The sequence below is a fragment of the Onychostruthus taczanowskii genome, unplaced genomic scaffold (assembly GCF_017590055.1).
Source record: "Onychostruthus taczanowskii isolate IOZ18803 unplaced genomic scaffold, ASM1759005v1 scaffold114, whole genome shotgun sequence".
Taxonomy (NCBI): Eukaryota; Metazoa; Chordata; class Aves; order Passeriformes; family Passeridae; genus Onychostruthus; species Onychostruthus taczanowskii.
In genome coordinates this window covers 255,798-265,751 of record NW_024498074.1, presented here as the reverse complement: position 1 = coordinate 265,751, position 9,954 = coordinate 255,798, and the positions used below count along the sequence as shown (strand labels likewise).

Here is a 9,954-nt window from a genome sequence, read left to right as displayed (position 1 = left end):
AAACTTCCAAAAATGACAGCAGTGCTCGCTGTGTTTTTATTGCCAACACCTGTGTGGCAGTCAGGGCTAACGAGGGACAGCTGGGCTGGGGCCAGCCAGACAGGAGTCCGGCCTGAGGCAGTGCTGGAGGACGCCCATCTCAGCCTGAAGCCTGCTGAGAAAAGGTGAGTAAAACTGTATTTTTTATGGGTTTTTTTTTTATGCTTCATGGGGCAGATTGGCATCATGGAGGTTTAACAGGAAAAAAAAAGCAGGAGTATCAGGTGTTTGGTTTTTGAAGCGGGGGAGCGTGCTGGCCTGTGGGGATGGGAAGGTGCCCACACCATGGGGGTCTCAGCTCCTGCCCATAGCCTGGACAGCACAGGTACAGGGTCTGTACCCATCTGACCCCAAGGATATCCCCCCAGCACCACCCAGGTGTGTGCCCAGACCTCCATCACACACTGAGCAAGGGGAATGGTGGGGTTATGGTTCCCTGTGTGCTGCCCAGAACGGTTGTGAGGCAACGCAGCACAGGGTTTGGGGCTGACTTTCTGAAATGAGTGCTAAAGTGCCCTTTGGTTTGTACCTGTTGGAACTGGGGCTGAGGGAGTGGGAGGTGAGGGCAAAGAGAGGAACAAGAGCTGGCTGGTGTTTGCCTCCTCATTTTGTACACGGGTTGTTGGTTCATTTCGTACGTGTATTGTTTGGAAGAAATTGTCGGGTGACGTTTTGGTTGTAAATTCCGTGGGAAGCGACCCTGCTGGCTTCTGCTGCCTCACCTAGGGCTGTCCCTCAGCTTCTCTAGCACCCAGCTGTTGGGTGCACAGTGTCCTCAGATTGTCTTTTGAGGCTGTGACAATCAGTGCCACACACAGGCTCGTGCAGCCAGTCACTTGGATGGCCTATTTCTGTCGAGTGAAGTTAATGTGAACTGCTCAGGGAGAGGTTATTTTCTGAGGAGACAAAGCTGCTGGTCTGTCTTAGCCCTCACTGCTCTTCTAAGCTGTGCATGAGATTTCAATTCCTGTCCCATCTATTGCTTCCAAGCTCATCTTTTTTTACAATTGGTTATTTGTTCTCATCTTCCAAGGTGTGAGGTGAGAGAGCCCTCACTGCTCTTCTAAGCTGTGCATGAGATTTCAATTCCTGTCCCATCTATTGCTTCCAAGCTCATCTTTTTTTTTACAATTGTTCTCATCTTCCAAAGTGTGAGGTGAGAGCACCTCTCACTTGATCTGTATTGGTACAATCATTTAGGTTAGAAAAGACCCTTACAGTCAAGTGCAGCTGTGAACCTAACACCACTAAATCCACCACTGCGCCCCAAGTGCCACATCTCCACCTTTCCTAAGTACCTGCAGGCATGGTGACTCCACCACTTCCCTGGGCAGCCTTTTCCACTGAAAAAAATTCTTCTCACACCCAACTGAATGTCCGTCTTACAAGACACAGACTCACAGCTGTTTTGTAGGGGGTTCTGAGGTCCCATTTTCCCTGGCCACGATGCTGTAAGGAAAATGGTGCCTGCCCACTGTGCAGGATTTATAATTCCAAAAAGAAAGAAAACCCGCACCCTTTGGCCACGATGTGGTGATTTCTGCTCCTCCCCACAGCAAGCAGGGCTCAGGGTTCTCCCAGGAATCTTGACATGAGCTCCCTGTGGTTCAGGAGAGCACACTTGGCAGGGACAAGTGTCACTTTCCCCATTCATGGTGACCCTCTCCTCTGCAGCAGGCCATGGAATTCTGGCTTTCCTTATGGCTCTAGCAGGAGACAAAGCCTGGTCACACTGCAGGAGCCAGCCAGGGCACTCTGCATTTACTGGTGTCACTTAAAGGAACAGGATTATTTATAGCTCTGGACATGGGAGCAAAGACTCAAAGCAGCAGGAAATGCTGGCAAAGGGATGCTTCCTTCCTCCCCTTTCTCCTGTTTTATGGTCTCCTCAGTGGTAACTGCCAGCGCTCAAAAGCAGGATAAAGCTAATTAATTCTTGTGGGAAGTCCAGGAGTGGGGTTGTCTCCGGGAAGGCACTGTTTGTGCCCTGAGCACCGCAGTCAGGAACACTTGTGGCTAACCTACCTGGCAATCAGGACTGCCAGCTTAAGGGCAAAAAATGGGATTAGCTTTATTCTTGTCAGTTCTGAGACACGCAGACCTCACCTGACCAGGGCAGCCAGGAACAGAGACAATCACAGAGCTGTAAGCTCTCCTGTGCCCCTGCTACATCAGGGCCACTGTGCCTTTTCAGTGTCACACACCTGGTTGAACTTACCTTCAGCCAGGTTATGTGACAGAGGGAGAAACAAAAAGTGCTCTCTCTTCCCCAACTCCCCACAAAACACAAAAATCCCCAGCCTTACTTGACAAGGCAAAGCACCAGCAAGACTTGTCTTCATTCTTCCCTCATAAACACACCCAAGCCTCTAAACACTTAGCTTCCTGTGCCATAAATGATGCAGGAGATGCAGGGCAGGAATGAATCCCTCCATTATCTGTGCCCTCTCCCCTGGGGGTGCCCAGCTCCGAGCAGCTGCTGCAGAGGGGACAGTGCTGGTGGCATGAAGGCAGCCCTTCAGCCTCCTCACCAAGAGCCTGGGATGGCTGAAATACTCCACAGAGGGCTGTGGCCCTACCCAGGCTGGCTCAGCTGTTCCAGGAGCAGCTGTGCCTAGATCAACCAGCAGGGATCACATTCCAACACCGGAGCAGCCTTTGGCTGAGGAGGCCTCACCTGCACAGGCTGCTGCTGACTGAGCCACACTGGCAGCACAGTCACACAGCCACAGAGCCCACCTGTCCAGGCTCCCAGTTCCACACAGCATGCAGGATTTCCTTACTTTCCATGGGTTCTCCAATGCCACAGCAGTCCCAGCTCCAGCCCTGGCTTGGGTCAGCAGGCTGTGGGGAAAGAGCAGCAGCAGACACACTCCAACGCATTGCATGAGCACAGAGGTTGTAAGCAGAAGAGACTCTTTAGCAAGCTTTTCTCCTTCTTTGCCTAACTGCAGTTAGTTGTGTTCAGTGCACTCCGGATTAAATGGCCCAGGTGACTCTGTTGGATACAGCCCTGTAGCAGGGAAATGTTCCAGACACTGACCCACAGGCTGCCACAGGGTTTGTCACCCATACCTGACGTGTTGCTCAGCCCCTGACTGTGCCTGATCCTCTGCTCTGGCAGTGTCCACACCTCAAGTCATGAGCAACAGGGACAGCCTGGATTCTCTCAAGTCAGTCCTAAGCTTTCTGTCAGGCTTCACCTTTCAATCCTTGTTCCCAGCCTGCCTACTCTCCATTGCTCCTCAGGTACACCAGTGCCAGCCTGCAACACACACAACTGCTGAGCACATTCTGGGAAAGCAAAGCTCTTGGCAAGAGCACAAGCCATGCCCCGAGTTCCCTGTCAGTCCCCCATCCCCAGCAGGGAGCAGCATTTCGTGGTCAGGGATGGCACCATGAACAGCCAGCACTCACTCGTTCCTGGCTGGGACTAGTCCTGCCCTTGAGGAACCAGACAGGGACCACGCAGTGAATGGAGCAACTACTGCTAAGGCAGCCTCGCTCACAGTCAGTCAGGCTTTGCCAGGCTCGTGTCTAGCTCAGTACCAGCTGCAAGGCTGCAGTGTAAGGAGCAAAACGCTGGATACACATCCCCTCCCTGCCCACCCCCCCGCAGCACACACAGGAGCAAGCAGATTAGAGCAGGAAACAGCAGAGGAAGCAGCCATTGCAAGTTTTGGTTTATTTCACTACACAGGGAGCAGAAAACAAAACAAACCAAGCCATAGCTGTTAGCTGAACTTAATGGCTTTGACTTTGAAGTCACCCTCCACAGCCAGGTACTCAATTTTCTCCATGCCCAGCCGATTTGGGAACTTGAACTCTGCCTCGGGCAGCTTCACCGTGGCCTCAGTTTCATCGAAGGAGATGCATATCTGTAGAGAGCCATGAGAGGGAAGGAAGGGAGGAAGGAATGAAGCTGACACATCACCGCTGCCAGGCTTTGCTCACTCCCACTACCTCCAGTCTGGGTGCAGGTGGCTGCTGCTGCCAAGGCCAGGCTCAGCAGCTCAGCCTCCTCCCTGCCAGCAGAGGCATAGGAGGGAGGAAGCTTCTGCAGCTGTGGGATGAGCCAGACCCAGGTTGAGTCCAACCTCAGTGCTGTGACTGCTCTGAGGTGCACAGCTTAGCCCAGAGTGGGGCACACATGCCAGCTGCTGGGCATTGACTTGGGCAGTGCAGCTCTAGACACTTGCTTGGCTCTTCCCCTGGGGCTCATTCCCCTTTCCATGCTTGCTCCTTCTGTGACGTAGAGGCACAGGGCAGCATTAAAAAGCTGTGCCCTCAGCGCTCAGTGCCTGGGCCTTGTGCACGCCCCTGGGGCCTCACCTCAATCTTGTCACCATGCTGGAAGGGGAAGTCAGCCTTCCTGTCCTCCTCCCCCCACACGCCATCCTCCTTGGAATTGCACACGATGGTGTTGACGTCCCCGTGACAGTCAAAGCGAGGGTTGAAATGCAGCATGAGGGTGTTGCTGTCCTTGCCCACATTCACAGCAAACCTGGGCAAACACAGCCAGTGCAGAGGGGTGCCAGTGCAGCAGCTCCAGCTGCCACTGCTGACAAGCTGAACACAGCAAGAGCTCTGGCTTCCCCCATCAATCCACTTACCACCTCACTCACCCTTTGGCATCAGACTGGATCTTCCCTTTGACCTTGATGCACTCACCAGGCTCAACATCCAGCTGAGTAACAACCAGTCCCTGCAGGGCCAAACCACAGGAGTTAGTCTATCCCAAGGCAAGGCTTCCGATCCTGCTTGGGCCAAGGCACACAGCAGCTCTGGCACACCCAAACACGAGTTTTGTGCTAGAGGAAGGGCTGGGTCAGGCCCCCTGCCTGAACCAGCAGCCAACGGGGGTCTCCCACTGCCCTCAGCAGCAAAAAGTGACAAGGAGGTGTGGTGGGTTTGGTACCTGGATGCCAGGTACCCACCAGAGCCACTGTGTCACAACTGGATGTGGGGAGAAAACGCAACAAAAAGCTCCTGAGTTGAAACCAAGACAGGGAGAGGTCACTCACTGATTACTGTCACAAAGTCAACTTGGGGAAGTTAATTTAACTTATTGTCAATTAAAATCAGAGCAGGATAATGAGAAGTAAAATAGGCCTTTAAAATGCCTTGCCGGGCTCTACCTCTTCCCGGTCAGCGGCACAGGGAGGCAGGGAAGGGGGAGGGTGTTTCTGCCACTGCTCGAGGAGAAAGAGGAGTGTTCCCCTGCTCAGTGTGGGTCCCTCCCTGCAGTGAGAGTCCTCCAAGTGGGCTACAGCTCTTCACCTGCTGCTCCAACACGGGTCCCTTTCCACGGGGTCACAGCCTTCCTCAGGCATCCCCCTGCCCCAGCACAGAGTGCTCCCTGGGCTGAAGTGGATTTCTGCCTGCCTGTTGACATCCAGGGCTGCAGAGGGACAGCTGCCTCGCCGCTGCCTTCACCACAGGCTGCAGGCTGTTATCACAGAGCCACTCCTGCCGTCCCGATGGGCTCGGAGCCCGCTGGCCTTGGCTCTGCCCGACACGGGGGAGGCTCTGCCAGCTTCTCACAGAAGCCACCCCGGTAGCCCCCTCTGTTAGCTAAACCTGGCCACACAAGCCCGGTACTGAGCTGCTTAACCGTGTGCCGGGCCAGGTAGGGAGGCAAATTGCAAATTAGTTTGCTTGGACGCTGCCCCCCAGCCCCCTGACGCCGTCCTTGCCCTCATGCCTGCTCCCTGCTCTGCCCACACACAGCCTGCGGAGCTCAGGGTTCCTCGAGTCACCAAACTGCTTATTCCCACGGCGCTAACTCTGCCTCCTGGCTCTGGAATGCAGCCGCCGCGCCCGGGGGGTCTTTCGAGGAAAGGAAAGCTGCCGGGGAAGGGGTGGGTTAGAGTACACTGCCAGCCTGCTTTCCTCTCCTGTTGCATTAAGAGTTAACCCACTCCTGCACCCAAAAGGCATTTTTCCAGAAGAAAAATACGCAGATTAAGGGAAAAAAGTATAAAGAGTCTGGAAACTGTAGAGCTGCAAACAGACCCAAACCTTTAGATTACTTGAGAATATAAACATTCCCCAGCTTCCCCACTTAGATAAGATGCTAGAGAAGAGGAGAAGAAATACGGCTGGTCAGCCCTAACTATTCCTCCCAAAGCCATACATCAGCCTTGCATTTCCTCTCCGCCTACCTCTAGCACCACCCCAAAGCCCACAGGCAGCCCAGGCGAAATCCCATTCCCGCTTGGCGCAGCAGCCCGGCTCGCGGGCGGCACTCACTTTCTCCATGCTGCAGGCAGCGGCCCCGGCAGGCAGAGCAGCCCCGAGCCCCTCTCCCGGCACCGAGTGACGCAGCGCCAGGCTCCGGCAGCTGATCGCACCCGGGCAGGACCATCACATGCTCGGGGGGAACTGGAAGGGGATTGATAACCCCAGCTGCTGGGGCCCGAGCTTCCCAGCCGTTTACAGGGGGCGGCGGGAGACCTCTGTCGATACCGTTCTTTGCAGGCAGTCTGTGTGTGATTTTAAGAACTAGTGATTGCTTGCTTCTGCGTGGTCCTTGCTGCAGGCTCTCCTAGCTGCTGTGCGGCGTCTCTTGGCTCCGGTCCCGGGAGCCGGAGTGCTGCTCTGTGCTAGGAGCCAGGTAGCTGCTTTTTGTTCGGCGATCTGTGTCTAAACTCAGGAGTCCTCGTGTTCCTGCTGCCAAGTGCCTGCCTCTGTGGCTACGGGTGGATGTGCTCTCCCAGCCCAGCCTGGTGGGAGACGCCGGGTACAAAGCCCCGCTGCCTGCAGTTAGATGAAAGCCGAGGGCTTGGTGCAGCCCGTGTCAGCATTTCAACAGTTCCTAAAAGGTTAAGGTTGGTGGTGTGGGGCTCTAAGTAGATGTGAGAATTCAGGCTGCGGCTTTTGAAAAGCAGCACGATCTCGCTGGTTCCATTCCAGTTGCAAAAAGCTTCGGAGGGAAAAGAGAAATGCTTTGTTAGGGGAGGAGGAGGCCGGGCAGAGCCGTGTGCTGCCGGCTGGACGGGACAGGAGGCTGCTATCCCCAAGAATGCCCAGTGCCTGCCATTCCCCCTCCCTGTGCCCCCAGAAAGCACCGAGCGCGACTGCCCCGAGGGGCTGTGCAGGGCAGGCAGGTCAAGGGGCAGCGGCTGCGGTGCCTGGGGAGGCCGTGTCCCTGGATCGGCTTGTACCTTTGCACGGGCTTTAGCAAGGGCGTCAGGACTCTGTGCCTCAGTTTCCCTGAAGTGACGCTAATGACACGCAGCTTGCCCATCCTGCCTGTAACCCCGCAGTGAGAGCTGCTCTATAAGCACTGTGTGAGCCGTGACCACTCTTGGAAGGGCTGCACCAGGCACGTCACACCACAGAGCAGGAGTTTGTGGCTGGGTGGTGGTGGGAAACACGCTGCCCTGCAGGAGGCTGCAGGAACAGCATCCTGACTCCCGATGCCATCCTTTGCCCCAGATATCCCCCACACCCATTTCTGAACATTCCCGTGGCGTTTCAGCAAAGCTGAGCTGTGTTTGGACTAAAAAGTCACAAGCTCGGATTGCAGCCCTGTGACTGGGGTGCATAAAAGAGGACAAAATGCTGACTGCAAGTGCTGTAGGGAAAATCCTGCACATGCCTCACCTCCAGCTAACTCCCTGGCACACACAAGAGCCATCCAGAACTCAGGAGTTAACTGTGGGAGCAGAGTTCACGCAGATAGCAAATGTCACTGAGAGCAAGCCCCCTCCACGGAGAGTTTGGAGAAATCCCAACTAATTCCACCTTAAGTTAGCCCCATTCTCCAGCAATGTTAGCCAGGATCACGTGTTAGAGACAGGCTTTAGGTGCCTGCTCTCCAAGCCTGACTTACTGTGCAGTTGTTCCCCTGGTCGCTGGCACATGGGAGGGATTGAGCAAATTCTGTTTCGTCAGTTGGGTTTGTGTATTTGTTTTCCTTTCAGCCCTGTGAAATCCTTGGAGACTTCTCCTTTCAGTGCTGGGCCCTCTGTCTCCCAAAATGCACGTTTCATGTGAGCTGCTCTTCTGGCCTGAAGTTTCCTCCTCTGACCCTTCAGACAGTGAATTACCTTTCTAATCACACACGGAGACTTCTCTGTTTGTTTTCCTTGAGTGCTCTGCACTGGCAGCCTGGTTGGTTTAGCAGCAAAGCCTTTGTCTTTAAAGCACTCCTTGTCCTGAGCCCTGTGAAATCAGCAAGGTGTTTGTTCTGGGGCTACAATGCTGAGTTGCCTCACTGTCCTGCATCTTTCTTGGGATTAAGTGGGAGAAAAACAGGGGACACAGTGGCCCTTCAGAGGGCAGGCTGCAAAGCAAAGCCACACTGGCCAATCCCACCCATCAGGGATGAGCCCGGCCTCCCTGCACAACGGAGGGCAAAGCACATTTTGCACCTCAGTCCCCATGCACCCACAGCAGGCAGGCAGAGGTTTGGGGTGTGTTTCCAAGGCCTGGGGGAGGAAGGGAGAGGCACTGCCCTGTGCAAGCCCCTCTCACTCCCCAGGTCCAGTAGGGGATGTTCTGAGAAGAAACCCTGGGCAGAAGAGCCCGAGTGAGCCCCACCTGGGTTGTTACAAGGGCCTGCAGTCAGTACAGACCCTGAGAGAGTAGCAGGGCACACACAGTGCAGGTGTTCCCATTTCAGATGTCACAGCTCTCTGCCTGCTTTTGGAGAAGTGTTGTTAACCCACCTGGCAGCTCTGGTAGACGCTGGAGACAAGAGTTATCTCCTGCTCATCCAGAGGTGATGCACAGAGGAATTTTTGGCTCTGGAGAAAATTAAGGCTGGCCTCTCAGTGCTTGGCCTTGCAGGCTTGCTTGTGGTACAGGATCCTGCCCAGCACCAGGTCTCCAGCCCAAACTCTTCATTCACCTCTTGGTTTGCACAGGCTGAAGGCCCGTCTGACTTCCTTGTAACTCCCTAGAAATGTCCCAGATTTGCTTCGGAAGCAAAGGGTGCAGTATGCTGAGTGTTTGTCCTGTGAGAAAATATACACCCTAGCCATTGGCAAAGTCACATCCCTGGCTAATCAGTGCTGTCATTAGAGATGGCTTTCCCCTGGTTTGGGGAGTCTGAGGGCACACCCCGCTGCTGGCTACCTCAAGGAGCGGGGTGCGACCCTGCTGGCTCTCACTGCCCGAGCCTGGTTTGTGGTGCACGGAGCCCACACACGCTGGGGCTGCTGGTGCGGCACATCCTCAGTGGCTCGTGGCCGCAGCTGAGAAGGAGCCCCAGCTTGCTGCAGAAAGAGTGAGCAGAAGCTTTCTCCTCCTTCGGAGAAGGCATCCCGGGGCCAGCACGGCAGTTGTGTGCAAGCACCGCCCCGGGAGGGCACCACTGCTTCAGCCCTGCCCCTCAATCACTGACACTGACCAAGCAGGGAGCACTGCTCCAATCCAGGGATTGGGCTGCTAAAATAAGGACAGGAGAAACCCCTCGCCCTTTCCTAGTGTGAGAGAAAGCTTACACTTTGCTTTAGGTTAGGGTTTGGTTTTTTGCTTTCTTTGGGGAAGATTTGTTCTTCTCTCTGTGAGTTCATTCTCAGTGCATCAGGCAAGGGCTGCATCTTTTTCTCACGCCAGCTTTAGGGACTATTTGTGTCAATACTGTATGCATGGGATTCTGTTCTCAGCAATTGCCGCTGGTTACTCTTACAACCTAAATATTATTCTGTTGCAGCATAACAGATATATACATTGCGTTTCTATATACACTCACAGGCTGTTTTCTCTCTCTTGGAATATCTGGGGACTTGAACTTAAGCTAGCCTCTGCTTCTGCTGTTGAAGTGTCTGGTTCTCTCTGTTGCTACCACAGCCCATTAGTTTGTCTCATCTGAGAAGTTTCTGCCTTTTTGCTTGGGTAGCCATGGCTCCCTGAAGAGTTCAGTTGCAGAGTTTCCCTGGACCCTTCTGCAGAGCTGGCTAAAAC

General features: G+C 54.5%; 1 protein-coding gene across 1 annotated transcript; it reads right to left on the bottom strand.

Moving 5' to 3' along the window:
• Nucleotides 1-3,709: 3,709 nt before the first annotated feature.
• Nucleotides 3,710-6,345, bottom strand: LOC121348174 (16 kDa beta-galactoside-binding lectin). The gene is made up of 4 exons (XM_041427414.1): nt 6,292-6,345; nt 4,665-4,744; nt 4,372-4,543; nt 3,710-3,917 (listed from the first exon to the last, which is right to left on the bottom strand). Exons 1-4 carry the CDS (start codon nt 6,298-6,300, stop codon nt 3,774-3,776), a joined length of 405 nt encoding a protein of 134 aa, XP_041283348.1. The 5' UTR covers nt 6,301-6,345; the 3' UTR covers nt 3,710-3,773.
• Nucleotides 6,346-9,954: the final 3,609 nt, after the last annotated feature.

What these genes read in the sequence shown, in the direction of transcription:
- LOC121348174 (XM_041427414.1), bottom strand. An exon ending in ATCCAGTCTGATGCCAAAGG is followed by an intron (nt 4,544 to 4,664) that starts GTGAGTGAGGTG and finishes GTGTTTGCCCAG; the next exon opens with GTTTGCTGTGAATGTGGGCA. An exon ending in AGCATGGTGACAAGATTGAG is followed by an intron (nt 3,918 to 4,371) that starts GTGAGGCCCCAG and finishes GGCTCTCTACAG; the next exon opens with ATATGCATCTCCTTCGATGA.